The sequence below is a fragment of the Alternaria postmessia genome, assembly GCF_024291825.1.
Source record: "Alternaria postmessia strain BMP 2775 chromosome Unknown scaffold_18, whole genome shotgun sequence".
NCBI classification, from domain to species: domain Eukaryota; kingdom Fungi; phylum Ascomycota; class Dothideomycetes; order Pleosporales; family Pleosporaceae; genus Alternaria; species Alternaria postmessia.
The window spans coordinates 15115-32307 of record NW_026260091.1 but is presented as its reverse complement, the minus strand read 5'-3'; the positions used below and the strand labels follow the sequence as shown (position 1 = coordinate 32307).

At 52.0% G+C, this 17193-nt stretch overlaps 7 protein-coding genes across 7 annotated transcripts; 2 read left to right on the top strand and 5 right to left on the bottom strand.

Annotated features, from left to right (window-relative positions):
* Positions 1 to 507: 507 nt before the first annotated feature.
* Positions 508 to 1100, bottom strand: J4E82_003957 (uncharacterized protein; the record flags this gene model as incomplete). Its single annotated transcript, XM_051730240.1, has 2 exons — positions 508 to 717; positions 768 to 1100. 2 exons carry the CDS (start codon positions 1098 to 1100, stop codon positions 508 to 510), a joined length of 543 nt encoding a protein of 180 aa, XP_051589868.1.
* Positions 1101 to 1885: 785 nt separating this feature from the next.
* On the bottom strand, positions 1886 to 3005 carry J4E82_003956 (uncharacterized protein; the record flags this gene model as incomplete). Its single annotated transcript, XM_051730239.1, has 2 exons — positions 1886 to 2799; positions 2855 to 3005. The coding sequence occupies 2 exons, from the start codon at positions 3003 to 3005 to the stop codon at positions 1886 to 1888; spliced, it is 1065 nt and encodes a 354-aa protein (XP_051589867.1).
* Positions 3006 to 3717: 712 nt separating this feature from the next.
* On the bottom strand, positions 3718 to 8489 carry J4E82_003955 (uncharacterized protein; the record flags this gene model as incomplete). Its single annotated transcript, XM_051730238.1, has 3 exons — positions 3718 to 8050; positions 8101 to 8221; positions 8276 to 8489. The coding sequence occupies 3 exons, from the start codon at positions 8487 to 8489 to the stop codon at positions 3718 to 3720; spliced, it is 4668 nt and encodes a 1555-aa protein (XP_051589866.1).
* A 340-nt stretch (positions 8490 to 8829) lies between these two features.
* ALG2 (Alpha-1,3-mannosyltransferase-like protein) lies at positions 8830 to 10285 on the top strand (the record flags this gene model as incomplete). Its single annotated transcript, XM_051730237.1, has 2 exons — positions 8830 to 8998; positions 9078 to 10285. 2 exons carry the CDS (start codon positions 8830 to 8832, stop codon positions 10283 to 10285), a joined length of 1377 nt encoding a protein of 458 aa, XP_051589865.1.
* A 210-nt stretch (positions 10286 to 10495) lies between these two features.
* Positions 10496 to 13876, bottom strand: J4E82_003953 (uncharacterized protein; the record flags this gene model as incomplete). The annotated part of the gene is made up of 6 exons (XM_051730236.1): positions 10496 to 10663; positions 10749 to 10995; positions 11054 to 11622; positions 12408 to 13290; positions 13343 to 13687; positions 13818 to 13876. The coding sequence occupies 6 exons, from the start codon at positions 13874 to 13876 to the stop codon at positions 10496 to 10498; spliced, it is 2271 nt and encodes a 756-aa protein (XP_051589864.1).
* Positions 13877 to 14404: 528 nt separating this feature from the next.
* Positions 14405 to 15452, top strand: J4E82_003952 (uncharacterized protein; the record flags this gene model as incomplete). The annotated part of the gene is made up of 3 exons (XM_051730235.1): positions 14405 to 14545; positions 14601 to 14650; positions 14705 to 15452. The coding sequence occupies 3 exons, from the start codon at positions 14405 to 14407 to the stop codon at positions 15450 to 15452; spliced, it is 939 nt and encodes a 312-aa protein (XP_051589863.1).
* Positions 15453 to 15869: 417 nt separating this feature from the next.
* J4E82_003951 (uncharacterized protein) lies at positions 15870 to 16933 on the bottom strand (the record flags this gene model as incomplete). The annotated part of the gene is made up of 5 exons (XM_051730234.1): positions 15870 to 16088; positions 16139 to 16273; positions 16438 to 16698; positions 16750 to 16790; positions 16855 to 16933. 5 exons carry the CDS (start codon positions 16931 to 16933, stop codon positions 15870 to 15872), a joined length of 735 nt encoding a protein of 244 aa, XP_051589862.1.
* Positions 16934 to 17193: the final 260 nt, after the last annotated feature.

Here is a 17193-nt window from a genome sequence, read left to right as displayed (position 1 = left end):
AACAATGTCAACGTCAATGTTAATTGGTATAGAGCTGCTTAGTGCTGTTATCGAGGCGGGAGTATTTAAAGTCGACCAACGTACGATGACGCGAGGCCGACGCCGTTCCGAGGCTCCATGTTCGGCAGTTCTTCAAGTTCCGGCCATCAGGCCACGCTATAAGTGGGGAAAGTGCAAGCTGCCAGACACTATGGAACGGCTAACAGTACTCAACGTCAACATCGCCGGATCAGCCTCGTGGCTCTGATGACAGCGTTATCGAGACCTCGAGTCTTGCATAGTTCACGACAATTGAGATTCAACGTTGTCTTGACATTGTCAGCGCAAGAGTGAGAATTTGGACATGACATAGATATATTTATAACTGGTGACAGGTGTCACAGGTTGCAATGGTAATTTAGACAGTTAGTTACGCTTGCGAAGCGCAGAAGGATCTCGTTTCGTACTATGGTGCTCCCAACCTTGATGGTACGACTATTGGATTATCCTCGTCTTCACCCCCGCTTCTTAGTTGCCTCCGCCAGAGATGGTGGCGTCAAAAGGCTCAGCAATGGACACTTGGCCGGCAGCCGCCGTGTCTTGCTTGATGTTGTTGTTGAGCTTCGTCATCTCCTCCGCAAGCTTGTCGGCAACGGAATCGTCACCCTGGGCTTGCTGAGCCTGAAGCTTGATGACAGTGGCCATGAGCTTCAGGACCTTGTTCTTGATCTTTCCGTTCTGCCGACTTGTCAGCTTTTGCTACGTCGCGGTCATGAAAAGTCACATACCTGGATCTGGTCGGCCTCATCACCGGTAGCAGCTTCCACTGCGGGGTTAAAAGCCTCCTTTTCTGCATCATTGGCGACTTGGTTGACTTCATTCAAAAAGGTAAGATCTGCGGGATCGATGTTTCCAGGGTTCTGTAGGTCCAGCGCCGAGAAGACCGCCATGGCCTCGGCTTGGGCATTTCCAGCCTGTCCACCTGAGATGGAGATGTCGTTGTAGGTTGTGTCGGCGAGAACTGGTCCACTTTGACGGGCCAACACTGCGCGCTTGCTAGATGTGGGTGCAGCGACAGAGAGGGCGGCGAGCGAGAGAACGGCGAAAGATTGGAAGTACATGGTGAAGATGTGGGGAGTGGATATTCAAGATAACAAAAAGTAATTCGTAGGAACAGCACAGCTGATGATAGAGGTAAAGAAGGTAAGAATTGAAGTCACAGCGTCAAGCTGGATATGTTTAGTAGTTAAAAGGAGATGATTGAAAACGCTTGATGATAATAAGAAACTTAAGAGGGAGGTTTGCAATGCGTTCTTATACATATCTTCTGCACAGCGCTGTTGTAGGCTAGACACACCCGAAGCAAGAGCTCCGATCCTGAGGTTTCGTTCTTGCCGAGCTATCCCGCCAGAGCGTCTCCCAAGGCGCCGTCTCATACACGACCTGGAGTATCAGGCTCTATGCGCAAAGCGCACGAGCACTTCAATTCGGCGGCTGTTGAAAGAGTTCCCACGAGTAGGAAAATTCTGCCTGGAGTTGCAAACGTTATGCGTCGCCAGAGAATGGATCGCGCAATCCTGCATGGCCTGAGCTGGATGTTGTTCCTGAACGACAAGGCTGTGAAACCCTCCGGATGTCAGAAGCTGCTACTGTGGCACCGGTATGCATGAGCTTGGCGAAAGCTTGGCCTGTTAGGTGCCTGTCGCGTTGCCAAATACAGTATGGCGCTCGCGATGCGCCAGCGATTCTTGGTGTTCAGAGAAGAGATGATTACTTATGTTCACGTTTGAGTGTGGTTCGTGATGTTGATAGGAACGGCTTGTGTGGGGCACTGACAGATGGCTTCCGCTGTTACAGTAGCATGATTTATTGATGACATAACTATGGCTAGAACAACGCGAAATTTCTACGCTCCGCCGTCGCGTCCGCTCAGCATGGCGCCCCTCTTGCGCATACGCTCTTGCACCATCCTCTTACTGTAACTAGTAGCGTTCACATCAGAACTAGCGCTAAACAAGCTCTCAGCCTTGCCATACACTGCTTCGGTGTACTCAATGCTCGGCGCAGAGAAGTCCATGGTGAAGACACTAACACTAATGCCGCCTCCAGCGACTACGAACGTCTCGCCAGGCAGACTTGTGTCTCCGTTGTACGCGGCGTTGATGCCAGCAGCTAGAGGGTCGACGTTGTCCCACGTGAACAGGCCACTCGTCTCGTTGAAAACTGCCACATCTGTGTTGGCCTCACCTGTGAGCCTGGTCTTGATCACCGGGGGCATGGTGCTATTGACAAGCTCGGGTATATTGACATTAACGCCATAGCCCAAAGGAAGAACCTTTTGCCCCTCTGGTGTGTTCTTGATGAACTCATTGACGACTTCGAAGGAGACTTTGGCTGCCAAAGCAGCGGGATCTGAGGCACTTGTCACGTTGAAGTAGGGCACCGCCTTGTTGCTCGCGCTCGTGGCAATTCCAGGGATTGAGCGCGATACAGCGGCAAACGTTGCGCCTACAGTTCCACTCAGGCCCATCACAAAGGGACCGAGGTTCGTGCCGTAGTTTGGCCCGGCAATGAAGAGATCAGCTGTCTGATGCCAGTCGGGGTAGTAACGTGGAAGCACGTAGTCGAGCGCCACGAAGGTGCACGCAGCAGGTGTACCATCGTAGTACCAGATGTTGTCATCGTTTGGATCACGGCCGACTGCTGGTGCGCCTGCAGGAATGATGTCGTATTGGGATGGGGTAGTGAGGTTTGCTGACTCGGCCCAGATGACGGTGCTGCCTTTACCGGACTGCTGTTGCGCCGGGGCGACGACAAGAACTGGCGCGGAGTTAGCATCGGGCATCACAGGGCTGGAATTGATGAAAGGCATTACCTTCGTGGCCTGCATCGACCAACAACTTGTACAGCTCTCTCAGATTTCCGCTTCCGAATCCATCATCGTTACCCATGAGGATCTTGAGTGCATCTGAAGACGAGGCAAGACCCAGCGCTACTGCGAGCGCAGCATTGAGAGAGAGGCGCATGCTGACCGATTGACAAGGACGTGGGCGTCTAAGCTTTGAGATTTGCAGAAGCGGCGTGCAACCTTCCTGGCGTACCATAAACACCCGAGAAGCCACACTTTATATAGGAACCCAGCGACCTATTCCGGTCGAACCGGTGCCAGCTTTTGGTTGCGCCACATGCATGGCGACTGTACTGAACTAGGCATATAGCTGAGCAAGTTAGAAGATAGTCGCTGCAGGAACAGGAACGGGTACCAAGAACTTGGAATTCCCGATATCGCGTCGAGCTCTCACCTGTGCTTAAGTCGCGTGCTGATTCGATGTCGATAAAGATATGCGGAACGCCTCGTGGTTGGCTAAGACGAATTGGGAAGGAGATCACGCGCGTCCGGATAAGACGCGAAATGCATCGGAGTCCGGCGACCGTGAGGTTTTCTGAGCATGGTTTTGGGAAAGATACACCAAGCATCACTATTTCCGGCATGATAACTTCATCAGTATGTTGTTCGTGCTGATAGAGAAGGATCCGCAAGGTCCCTTACCCATTGAAAGAGTCGGGGCTGCTTTGCTAGCGTCCTTTTTCGTCTGGTGACTACCATTTTACTCGGAGTATACCTTGGTGCGATAGCACGACCGAGAAAGTGTTCGGTCGAAACACTTCCACAATGTGCAATCCGGTCACGAGTGATTGTAGTGGCGACAGTTTGCTGTGTTCTATTGAAGCAAATCTCTACATGAAAAGGTTGATGACTCCAGACCGATCGGCTGAGATGACCATGCCGTATGGCTGCTCAATCAACGCCACATCTAGTATACGGTCCACATGACTCTTAAGCAGGTACTGCTGCTGCAACGCGATAGCACCTGATCTTGACGATTTGCCGGATACCTTCTTGACTGAAGTGTTCGCCCTGCTGTCCCTTGCACTACTCACTTGGTTGGCAGGCTGCTGTAACCTCTCAGTAATGACGACAGTATCTGGGCTCGGTTGCGAAGCGGTGTAAGTTGGCTTGCTTTCATCAAGCTCTAGGCCACTCACAACCATCGATGATTCTGCTCGACTGGTATCCCAATACCGGACTTTCCAGTCCGAACCTGCAGTAAGGAGGAATGTGTGCTTTGGCTCGCCTTTCTCATCTGTAGCCTGTGTGTGTATTGCTAGTCCGCGAATACCGCGATCGGCTGTTGAGCTGGCTGTTGGTTCGACGCTGGTTGCAAAGCGGCCAAGCATACCGCCAGGTTTCTCCTCATCAAGATCGATGAGTGTGGTGCTCTTGTTACCGATGTCTTTGCACGTTCCCGTACGGTATACCTCCTTACAAATGTGCTTTTCAAAATCCCATACTGTGACCTCTCCCTGATCGCTACCACCGGCAATGTACAATCGAGTCTTTTTCAACTTTGGGAAGAAAACTTGGCAAAGACGATGTATAGGCGATGCTCCGTGACATACCCAGGCTTTGAGACGAAGCTTGAAGCGGAGATCCCAGAGATCAAGTACGCCGTGCGAAGTCCCTAATAGCAGCCAATGTGCTCTCTTATCCACACAGAAGCAGGTGGGTGTTCCGTGATCCAAAGGGTTATTGAGAGTGTATAGCAGTTCCATGGTTCTCAAGTCTAGTGCGATGACCTTGGAGGTATTGGTGGCTAATAGAAGCACTGACCTGCTGTCTCCGTTGTAGTGTTCCGACCATACAGCACAATCGCCCTTGGGAAGCTGATATTCGCGAAGAAGTCGAGGTCTTCCGAATTTGGCATTGCCGTCCTGGCTCTGGAGGTAGTCTACACGTACCACATGTACACTCCCATCACTCCCCGTTGCAACAAACGAATAAGTCTGTTCTACAAACACCAGACTTGTGACCTTGACATCCTCACCCAATCTGTAAGTCTGTCGCGATCTCCGGGTGATATTACGCTCCAGACGCGACGTGTCCCAAATCTTTACAGTACCGTCATCTGATCCGCTGATGAAGAAGCCTTGGTCCGGGGATACAAGAATTCGCGTGACAGCAGCAGTGTGCTCCCCGAAACTAGCCACTAAGGTGCCTTCCGGTCTCCATGGTATACCGGGTGCCGATTGATGAGCATCCTTATATCTAATTGGCTGTCGCCGAACCGGTGGCTGTATGCGAGGACCGAACTCGATCTCATCTGTAGGGAAGCGCTCTAGCAGCATGGAATCTAAAAGCTTGAGGATTGCCGGATCGTTGCCCGTATAATTATGTGCGTTCCTAAATCGGATCCGCATTGGACTTCGCTCATGCCGATCGAAAGCGAGTGGGGAGTTCGGAGGTCGGGATCGTGAAGAATCTCGGACGTGGGTTCCATCCACCTTTCCGAAAGCGTTTGCAGAAGTAGTACCAATCTCTGCCAATGCTTTGTTCTCTCCTTTGCCGAGCAGTCCCAGCGCACTGCTGCGGTGTCGAAGGCTACCAGGGTAGTCACTCGAGCCAATAGAGTTTGATGGCGACAGGGACGGCTTCGCGATTTGTAATGATCTCCGTCGCGTATCGGTTTCGGAAGGTGGCGAGCCCAGACTAGAGTGTGCATCGTTGGAAGAAGACATCTTCGATCGTACGGGAATGGTTATTCCCCTCTCTTCGCGTATGAGGCGTCCCGCTTGACTCTCAAAATGCGGCATACGGTCAGCCAGCCCATTAGCCTCCGTAGTTGATGCATCCAACAGGGCATCCTTGATCGTTCGAGGCTGCATATGTTCCTCGGGAGCGTGTGGCTTCCTGGTTTGTTCCATGACTTGACGGACGTCTTCATCGAAAAGTACAGTCTGGGCTTTGATACCAAGATCGTGCAACAAGACAACGCTATTGAATTTCGTAGTTGGGGTGGAAAGACTGTCAGAGCGCCGGCGATGGCTTACCCTCCAGATGAACTCTCGCAGAGCAACAAGTTTGAAATCATCTTCTATCGTCATGCCTGCATTACGAAGCTTTCGTAGCCATAGCTCGTCTTCCTCGTTTTTTGGTAACCGTTGCAGTACCTTCTGGTCTAGTTCACGCCCAGAAATTGTTGGAAGGCTATCGTCTGATGAACCAAAGGTGAACGTCTGCTGATGCCTAGCTGCGATCCAGAACTGTCCTTTTTGAGATTGAAGTGCCCAGTTTGAAGCCATCTCTAGGAGTAAACGTGACATAGGTAGCTTCAAAGACTCCAGAATTCGTAGCTCAGAGAATTCTGAGGGTATGACTTTTAGATACGGTCGAATGAGGTTGACTAGAATGCTGTGCGTATCGGCTACCGACAGGTACCTAGAGGCGGCCGAGATGAATTGTGCAGCTGCCTCTCGTATCCACAGATTGGGGTGCATGGTAAGTCGGGCAAGGATGTCCACCAGCTCCCAAGTCTTGGAGCGCTGGAATAGGCCAAGCTCTGCCATGGACGAGAGTGCTCGAATAACCTTTTCAACCACAAACTCTTCTGGATCTGTCAATGCCTGAACCATAAGTGGTAGAATGTAACCTTCCAGGCTAGCACCGCCAACGAATACGGCCACGCCCACAATGCCCTCAAAGAACGCACACTTGAGCATCCAATCTGGATCATTCAAATAGGTATTGAGATGACTGAGGACGACATCATTGGCCCTAGGACTGCCGAAGAAAACGCAGAGGTCAGAGACGGACTTGAGCATGGCTCGACGAACCGCAGCGTCGCTGTCAGTAAGAAGAGCTTTAGTATGCTTCTCGAAGGCTTCTACGAGAATGCGACGGTCCGAGTCAAACTGGTTCCGGTGAGCAGACGAAGACATGTCATCTTCCGTTTCGGGATCTGCAGTGGGTAATGATCCCTCTGCACGCAGAGCTTGGATCATATCCAGATACCTAGCCGCAGTAGTTGCCAATGTGCCAATACAAAAGGCATACTGCATACGAACAAGGGATCCAACGTTGGTAGGATAATCGGGTAGATATGTCTCTAGTCGTGGCAAAACATACTCCGGAAAGATGTAGGCGTTTATGGGAGAGACGACCTGCACCATAGCAAGGATTTGCGTCAGCGTGCGTAGTGCAGCAATCTTGACTTGGTCGGACTTGTCGACTAGCAATTGGGCCACGTAAGGGATCACTCGGTCCAGCTTTGCTTCGTCTGTCAAGCGCTCTGAGAATGCCAGGAGTAACTCGAGGCCGCGAACACGGGCAGAAGCTCTCGCTGTTCCACGTAGACAAGACACGACAATAGTCAAGAAGACCAAGTTTCCGTCGTCGATGGCTAGACTCCGGGCAGGAGAAGCTTGGTGCTGATAGTTTGGTATGTTGACGAATAGCGGGAAGAGCTTGGCGTTTGGCTTTGGAGGAGAAAATTCTGGTCTAGTGAGCTCCTTTCCTTCCTCGTTGGAAAGCAGATGGGAGATCTTGTCGTAGTCGCTATATATCTGCTCTATACGCTCATCAGGTTCACCAAGATGTTCTGCTCCGGTGGTTACAGGCTTGCGCCCCGACGACGGATCGGTGATTGAGTACATGTACTGTTGCAAAAAGCCATAGAAGTATGTTGGGAATACCTTGCCTTTCCAGTGCGTCAAATAGTCTTCAGCAGTCATGCGTGAATTAGGGTCTACTTGTATCATGTGCAAGATCAGTTCCCGTACGCTAGCATCCTGGATTTTGTTGAGATGGGAATGTTCGGGGTTGTATTCGCCTTGTCGATACTTGAAGAGCTGACTGAGGGAGAAGATGGGTGCTTCCAAGAATAGTTCGGCAATAACGCAGCCGACGCTGAAGATGTCCATGGCCCAATTTACATCGCCCTCGCCTTCAGGTTGCTGTCCAGCAGCCAGGAACCTCTCTGGTGCAAGGTAACAAGTGCGGCGACCGGAGAGGTCGAAGTAGAAGGAGAAGTCGGCAGGGTTATCTTCCGGTAGATGTGCTGGCTTGTACGAGGACGAAAAGTCGGCGAGATACAGCCAATTCCAGGATGTGACAAGGACATTCTCGGTCTTGATGTCGCCATGGTAGATATTCCTGGCGTGGCAGTCTCGTACAGCGCAAAGAAGCTGGAACGAGAGCCATTTCTTCTCTATCTCTTCCAGGAATGGACGTGTACTATATGATGTTGAGTAAGAGACATGGCTGGTAAAAGAACAAGGACGTACCTCAAACGATCGTACAGAGAGCTGTGAATGTATTGGCGTACAAGATAGCCGCAAGCAGCTGTCTCAATAACGCGGTGATACGGGATGGCATTGGGCACATCTGCCAGCACTTTGCGTTCATCTTGTAAATGTTAATTAATCGGCTGTAAGATGATAGAGCTTGTACAGAACTCACGGAGCAGCCGTTTGACATGTTCCTGGAAGTCAAATTGAGCATACGGTTTCATTACCACTCGGGCTACAACAAGACCGTCCTTGTGGCGCGCCCGTACGGCTTTCATAAAACGCGCAGCCCCCAGCGACTTTTCATACTGGAGATCCGCTAGTTCAGGCACGTCAATGTTGGCTGAGCCAGCAGAAAGGGTAGTGAGGGAAAAGCCTTGACCCATGGCAGCGGTTGATGCGCGGGTCTAGTCGTGGTGGTAGTCGTGTTAGGATGTTGGGCAGTGTTGATGCGCCACGACGAACATGTTGAAGGGTGTGATGCGGATCTTTCACTGTGTATACTCGAGGCAAATCCTCGTTGGATGGAGTCTTATCAGACGGGATCGCACGCTTAGTGTCTAATTGTACGTTCGCACGCGTCAGGTGCAGCCTTCCAGGTCATCGTTCATCCGTCGCGCCCGCCTTGACACCAACCCCAAAGCGGAAAGGTCACCCGCAGCCCACTTGATCTCGTGCATCGCAACACGTAATGACCGTCTCCCTCTCTCTCTCTTTGAACACACGATGGCGGAAAAGAAGGAACACGTCGTCTTCTTCCACCCTGACCTGGGCATTGGCGGGGCGGAGCGCCTGGTCATCGATGCCGCAGTCGGCCTCCAGAATCGCGGGCACAAGGTCACCATCTTCACATCGCACTGCGACCCGCAACACTGCTTCGATGAGGCGCGCGATGGTAAGCCTCTACTACAACACCTCGGACCACCCGCCGCCTATGCCTGGCCACGCAGCTGAGACCTGACGCGCACACAAAGGAACCCTCGACGTACGAGTGCGCGGAAACACCATCGTCCCCTCCACCATCTTCGGCCGCTTCGCTATACTTTGTGCCATCCTGCGCCAGGTGCATTTGATACTCCAGATTGCCCTGTTCACCGAAGAACTCCCGAAACTCGCGCCTTCCTCGTTCTTTGTCGACCAGCTCAGCGCTGGCATTCCGCTCTTGCGCCTGCTACAGCCCCGCCCACGTGTCATCTTTTACTGCCACTTTCCCGACAAACTACTAGCCAAGAAGGGCGGACTGCTGAAGACACTATACCGTGGGCCTTTTGACTGGCTCGAGAGCTGGAGCACGGGATGCAGTGACACCATTGTCGTCAACAGCAACTTCACCAAGAGCATTTTCGGCGAGGCCTTTCCTGCCCTGAAGCACCGCGAGCCTGGCGTTGTATATCCCTGCGTAGACATCACCGCAGCCGAGTCGGTCGACGAGGTCACGCCGTTGTGGAAGAACAAAAAGGTGCTCCTCAGCATCAATCGCTTCGAGAAGAAAAAGGACGTGGCACTTGCAATCAGGGCATTTGCGGGCTTGTCGCCTAGAGAGCGCGAGGATGCACGGCTGGTAATCGCAGGTGGCTATGATCCTAGAGTGCCCGAAAATGTTTCTACATATACCGAGTTGTGCCACCTGGCAGATTCACTCAAGCTGAAGCACGCGACTGCTAAGACCGTCATTACTGCCCAAGCCATTCCTGACGACATTCCGATTCTTTTCCTCCACTCTGTTCCGAATGCTTTCAAAGCCGCGCTACTACATACCTCGCGCCTCCTTGTGTACACTCCTTTGCATGAGCACTTTGGCATCGTACCGCTAGAAGCCATGTTGGTAGGCACACCGGTCTTAGCTGCTAATGAAGGTGGACCCACTGAAACAGTCATAAGCGGCCAGACAGGTTGGCTGCGAGACGTCACCAAGGTACAGGACTGGACCGAGGTCATGCGCATTGCGCTCGAAGATGGCGAAGGTGAGGAACGGCTGAAAGAGATGGGCAAGTGGGGCAGGGATAGAGTTGTGGCCGAATTCTCCAAAGAGAAGTTGGCTGAGAGGCTGGAGACGGAGATCAGTGGCATGATGCAGAAAAGTGTTCGCCCGCCACTGTTACCATTTGCCGCAGTCATTCTGGCTGTAGGCTTGATGGGCGCCCTGGCTGCAGTGAGCATGGTACTAGCTTTGAAACAATAGGCCTGTGTTCTCGAGTAGTCACAAACTATTATCACTTGTCGAATATGTTTCCTTGTTTCCTTGACAATGGCTCCTATGGCTCTGATTCATCCTTCCATTGGCACAGTGAAGCAGAAATACTCTCGAACTTGGCCTCGTTGGACAGACAATCCAAAAACTGCGAATGCGGTAGAAGACGTCAAATCACGTGCGTTGAATTTCTATCGTTAACTATTTCTTCATTACGGCCTTCACGCTAGGCACTTCATCCTCTTTCTCCAGAATATCCGGCACAGGGCCAATGGGCGTAATCTGGAATTTGTTGATCTGACCATGACTCTTGGTATAGTGCTTCTTGATGTGTTCAAAGTCTGTGGTTTCTTTGAAGGCGGGGTAGTCCTGTTTCAGTCATGTTAGTATAACAGCCATGATCCACAACGTGCAGACGTATTTGGAGCAGGAGATGCAAAAGACGGGAACGTACCCAGTACAAATGACGCATCCACTGATGTAGAAGAGGGTATCCCGATCTAATATCGCGAATGTTGCACTTAAAGTGCTGGACATAGACGGGATCGAAGCGAATGATAGTCGTGAAGAGACGGATATCAGCCTCAGTCACATGTGGGCTTGAAAGAAGGTATGGTGTCGAACACTTGGACAATGACTCTTCCAGGCGATCAAGAGACTTGAAAAGCTGTGTCACAGCTTTTGTGTAGGCCTCTTCGGTGCTGTACCATTATTAGTACGTTGCAGTCAACGTTGAAGGGACGGTATAGGGTAGCATACGTAGCGAACCCTGACTTGTAAACACCGTTGTTTACATCGTTGTATACCCAGTCGTTCATAGCCTCGATATCCTTCTGGAGATCTTTGGGAAACAAATCCACCTTCCTGTACTTCTCCTCGATGATATCGTCAAACTCGGTGTACAGCATCCTGATAATCTCGGCGCTCTCGTTGCTGACAATCTTCTTGGCTTTCTTATCGTAGAGCGTTGGTACAGTGAACCGACCCTCATAGTCTGGGTTCTGCTCAAAGTAGATGTCACGTAGATGCGTGTATTCATTGTGGAGTGGGTCTGGTGTTGTGTTACCGGAAACCTGCTCATCGGGGGTTGCGAATCGCCAGCCTTTCTCCGCCATGTGCCAGTGTACACTGTTATAGGAGATGATATCCTCGAGGCCCTTTAGATGACGGACGATGAGTGTGCGGTGGGCCCATGGACAAGCGTAAGAAACGTAGAGATGGTATCGACCTTTCTCGGGCGGAAACTCAGCACCGGGTTTGTTCTGAATCCAGTTCCTGAAGACGGACGTTTGGCGTTTAAACTCGCCACTCTTGTCACCAGGTTTGACCTGTTGTCGCAATCAGTATGCTGATGCTGGGTCTGCCGCCCGTTCGATACCTAAGGAACAGAGACTAGATTCCGTGCTTGTGACACTCCTCTCTTCATGAGCACTCACCCAATCAAGGATCGACCCCTTCCCATCCTTGCTATCTTGCTGAGGCGCTTTGTCCATGGCTGCGCGGCTTGATGTTACGATAAAAGGTCGTGTATGTCGTATCGCAAAGGAAGAACGTTTCGAGATTGCCCTGAGCCGCAGTGTACGAGAGAACATGGAACGGCGGCTTGAAACTATATGAGCAAACGTTGTGGCTATATAGCTGTCATTGAAAGCTCGCAGCTATACTGAGACGGAGACGTCATAGCTTCTCTTGGTTCCGATTTGGTGGGGCGCGCGTTCCGAGGGTGGAGTTTACTCAGCATTTGGAAAGCTTGACTAACGTCCGCCGTGACAAAGCATTTCGTGATGATATTCCGCTTTGACTGTAAACGCTAGGCATCAAGTCAGCGCGTATCGAGCGGTCTAGAAAGGCCATTGGAATAGAGAATTACTATCACGAAGGTGGAAGGACGCTCTGAATTTGATGGGTATCTATTGCTTTTGCCTGTTCGTCCAACGTTCATGTGCATAAGACCTTGTGCAAAAACTTGTTACGCCTTAACCATATTATACACAGTAGCCTGCCCACAAACTTCATTCTATCTGACACAAGTAAATCATCGCTGTGTCTGTATGCCTCAGAGCAGGGCGGCGCCTACGTTTCCTAACGTCTGTTTCGTCACATCGTCCCGTACCTTGCCCACTTTCTTGGCTGAGTCGAGGATAGCCCCCTCAATGGCCTTGAGAGCTTCGACGAGCTCACGGCGCTGATCACGTGGCGCGCTTCGGCTGCCCGTCAGTTGCTGAGCCTTCTCCATCGTGCCAGCCTCCATCGTTCGTAAGTGTGCTTCAATCTCACGGATCTGGCGCTGGTACACATCCAGAGTACTGCCGAGCTCATCGGTACGGCGGTTGAAGTAGCCCATCAGGTCAACAGGCTTTGTCGGATCGTCATCATCCAGAGCGCTTGTTGCGGGGGCCTTTGTGCTTGAAGCTGTAAGGTTCGCATTATTGCGGTAATGAAATTGTGCTGGCAGGCGTTGATTTTCGATGGCACGGAAGCTGAGAGTCGCGTCGTCGGCGTCTTTCTTGACAAGATTTTTAAGGTGTGCAATGTTGGCAGAATCGTTGTCCAGGCCGACTTCGACGGTGGAGAGGATGGTCTCAATGTATGCTACGTCAGGCGCAATAGTGGAAATGTCGCCCTCACTGCCGGGAAGAGCCTCGCGGATCTGGTTGCAGTAGTTGACCTTGCGCTGGATGCCGTCGTCGAATTGCTGAATGAGGTTTTGTATTTCGGGGTGCAGGTCGTTGAACCGCGTAGTTCCTCGTATCGAGTCCAGGGTCATCTGCACCGGCTGTGCGCTTGAGCTCATCTGGGTTCCTCCAAGCGTAGAGCCACCAAGTGTATTCGACCTGTTTTGTGTGTTGGTGCCACCAAAAAGACTGTTTTGCTGCTGTGGCTGAGCCTGCTGTTGGGTCGAACCGAAAAGCGACGGGGTCGATGTTTGGTTTTGCTGAGTGGATGTGTTGTTTCCGAATAAAGAGGGTGTTGTTGTCTGTTGTGTTGAAGAGGCGCTAGAAGATGCAGTTAGCCCTTGTGTCACAACGCATAGTCCTCGTCACTTACAATAGTGACGGCTTCGACTGGGCGCCTCCGAATAGCCCACCGGATTGGGGCGCGTTCTGCGTCTGATTTTGAGTGTTTCCGCCCAACGCGCCGCCGAACAAGCCTCCGCTCTGGGGCTGTGTTGGTTGCGCTGTAGATGAGCCAAAGAGTCCTCCGCTCGCCGGCGCTGTCGTCGCAGGCTTGTTCAAATTGCCAAAGAGGCTGCCGCTTGAGGGCTGGGAAGTCTGGGTTTGGCCGCCGAAGAGCGATCCTGACTGTGCTTGTTGTGGTTGCTGGGTAGACCCAAAGAGCCCTCCGCTGCTCTGAGGCTGGCTTGCCTGCTGCCCTTGGTTCGCATTGTTTCCGCTGCGAGAGTCAGTCTAATGCATTGATATGGTGCCATTGCCAGCAAAACTGCGACGCGCGCATGAAGCACGGCAGTAGCACTCGTATCGCTCGAGTAGGAGCGTTTGACGGAGGATGGAGAAGCACTTACAACAATCCACCCCCACCAGTATTGATACTCAACGAGTTTGAGCGCCCAAATCCTGCCATCTCGTGCGAGTGTCCCTAGCTATGTTTGGTAGCTTCGTTGTGTAAATACAGTCGCTTGCGAAAGGTTCACAAGGACAAGGTTGCAGCCGCGAACGAAGTCTACCCGTTGAGAAGCCCGTAGAGATTATCACAAGACGAGGAAAGAAGGCCTGGGAGAATGCGCGTGGTTAGACGTGCAAAGGTTGCGCCCGGAGGTGACAAGGAACGTCTGCGTCTGTTTGGCTGCGCGCCAGCAACAAGCACAGGCCCGAACGCGTCCATTCTACTCGGCTAATCATTCCCTCATCCAGCAACTCAAAGGAAGCTCAAGTTCGTTAGCAGAGGCATTACTACGAGAGTCGTTCAAGACACGACTTCTAATCTTGTTTCACTCTCGACAACAAGAACAAGCAAAGCAAAAGACTGAGCGCTGACCAAGCTCCTTCTCTCAAAAGAGCACTCCAGAGTGCTGGATACATAGTAATTCCCTGGAGGATCTCAACTGCTGGGGACGCGCTCTGCGACTTGTGGACCGAAGAGAACGACAAAATGGCAGACGAATCTGACGACGATCTCTACGGAGATGAGACTACCACGCAACAGCAAAAGCATGCGAAGAAAGAGGAGGACGACTCTAGTGGTGACGAGCCCATGGATGAAGAGTCGGGCGACGAGGAAGAAAGCGACTCGGTACGCTGCACCGGAAGCCTGCCAAAAGCTAGCTGTCATTCTAACGAAGCTGTAGGATATTGATATCATTATCGAGAAAGCGCCAGCACCTCCCAAACCCGCAGGGTAAGCTTCAAACAAGCTTCAAACAGCAGTTCATGCACTGACAAGCCCGTCCAGCACGCAGGCACCCCCAGAAAGCAAAGCCATAAAGATCGAAGCACCACCCGCCTCATCCACTACTCCCTCGCAACAGGGAGCCCCCAAAACTGTTCCCACCACCGGCGGCACTGTGCCCCAACTGTCCGCCGCATCCCTTTCAGGCGCCGCCTTCCCCGCACAACGCACCTCTACTATCGATGTGAACGGAAATCCTGTCTACCCTCCTCAAGGCAAAGAGATCCTCAGTGTGGACATTGATGCAGATCTAGCTGAAGAGCAAAAGATCTGGCGCCGACCAGGTGAAGACCAGTCAGATTACTTCAACTACGGTTTTGATGAGTTTACTTGGGAATTGTACCGGCAGAGACAAGTCAGCATGGCCAACACGCTGCAAGGTCAGAAAAACGACATGGCACAGATGCAGGCTATGATGGGCGGTGGACCGATGCCGGGTATGCCTGGTATGGGCGCTGGCCCACAGGGTAACGGTGGACCAGGCGGTGCGCCGCCAACAGGGCCTGGAGGTGGCGGTAATGCTATGGGACCTGGAGGTATGAATGAACAGCAGATGCAGATGATGATGCAGGATATGATGGCGCAGGGAATGGACCCCAGCCAGATGGACTTTGCATCCTTCATGCAGATGGCTGGCCAGGGCATGGGTGGCTTCGGTGGTGGACCTGGCGGCCAGCAAGGCGGAGGCTTCCAACAAGGTCATCAAGGCGGCGGAAGAGGTGGACGCGGAGGTAGAGGAAGGGGATGGTAGCACGGTGAAAACGACTCCATATCTGATCCGGATAACAGCGTGGGAAAGGATCGATTTATGATGGTACATGGCATCACGGCGTTCTGAGTGTATTACTACGATACCACGGGTGGGGACAGCCTCATAGCGCAAAGCAGTCTGTTTTAATTTATACAGATCAATCTACTTCCAGCTCGAGCGCTTCACTACATACGCCTCCATGTCTGTGGTAGAGTCACCAGGTCTTCCCGTGGATATTCCACTGCGCATTCGCTCCTTGAGAGCCACACGCGGTGCAAACCAAACCTTTATGCGCCTCACAATGGTCGTGCGCCTCCTTGTTCCCCTGTAGGCGTGGGGTTTCGCGCAGTCGCGAGCTGTACTGTCTACCTGCTTTACATGTTTATGTCACTATCCAGACTCTCAGCGGTATAGTCGCTATGTCTCCATGGGTTCTCCGCCTTGGAGGATATGTGCTGGTATCCGCCCTTCAGCGAAATCCTTCTCCAGCCGTGCCATTTCCGCCAGACTGCTCGCGTTGAGGATGGCAGCGCGCATGCGCTTCTTCTCTTCGTCGGTGTAGATACGCTCTTTACCCGAGTCGGCACCGTTTGTGAATGTGGGGACAACAAAACCTTTCGACTTGTTGCTGGAGATCTGGCGGAATCAGTATCTGATCAGAGGCAGAAGCAGTGTACATGACATACCTGGTTTGCAAGCTCGGTGGGCTCCTCTGCAGTTCCAAATAGCTCCTTGGCCGTCTTTCGTTCAGCATCGCGTACTTTGACAAAATCTAGGAATCGCACAGTAGGGCAGCGCCAGATGACCCAATACCGGTAGTTCTACGCCACGTTAGCATCCTGCACATTATAGTCTACTGTCATGCGATTTTGAGCCGGCCAAATCGCACCAAGGGGCTCACCCTGCATCATCTCCGCTCCTCGGGCTCAAGTGTGCTTGCACAATTAGGCTCGAAGTATCATGGTTCAAGGGATTTGGTACGTACCTCTTTGCGTGTGACGGGATTCCCCATCAATGAAAGATAGACCAAATGCTTGAATCCCGCCAGCGGATCCAAGTCCGCCAGCTCTGCGATCTTGTTCTTGGTGAGAACTAGTGTTCGCAGATTGGGTATGCTCGAGGAGAGGTTCGGTTGGATGTTGGAGATGCGGTTCTGCGCGAGGAAGAGGGTTCGGAGACGAGGCTGGAGGGGGAAGTTGCCGAGCTGTGCGATGTCGTTGTCTGTGAGATCTATGGCGTCGTTGTCCTGCGACCCTGTTAACATACTGATGCAGGTTGGGTGGCTTGGTCGACTAACTCTGGCTGCTCCCATGTTCTCGATAGCCGAAATCTTGTGACCTATATTATACGATATTGATATCAACTCAGCTCTCAAGTGTAGTATCTGTTCTTTCCAACGCACCTCGCAGATCGAGTTCACGCTCCGTGAGACAGTTGATGAAAGAGAGGGAGTTGTTGATCAGGTCTGTCGTTAACCTCATTTTGGCGATTGGCGATGATTGATTGGTTTCTGGTCAAGCGGACAATATTAGAGGTTTCAACGTGCTTCGGTATCGTCTGTCCTTTTGCGCGGGTTTCGAAAGTTGGTCGCGAAGTTGGAGCTTGTACTGAAATTCGTAGAGCGCCAAGGAAGTTCCCACTAGCGCGACTTCCAGCTCCTGGTCACTTCTAGACATCGTCCTTCGACCCCGCTCCGCCATGCGAGCAATTATCCTTGTTACATACGCGCTGATTTTATCAT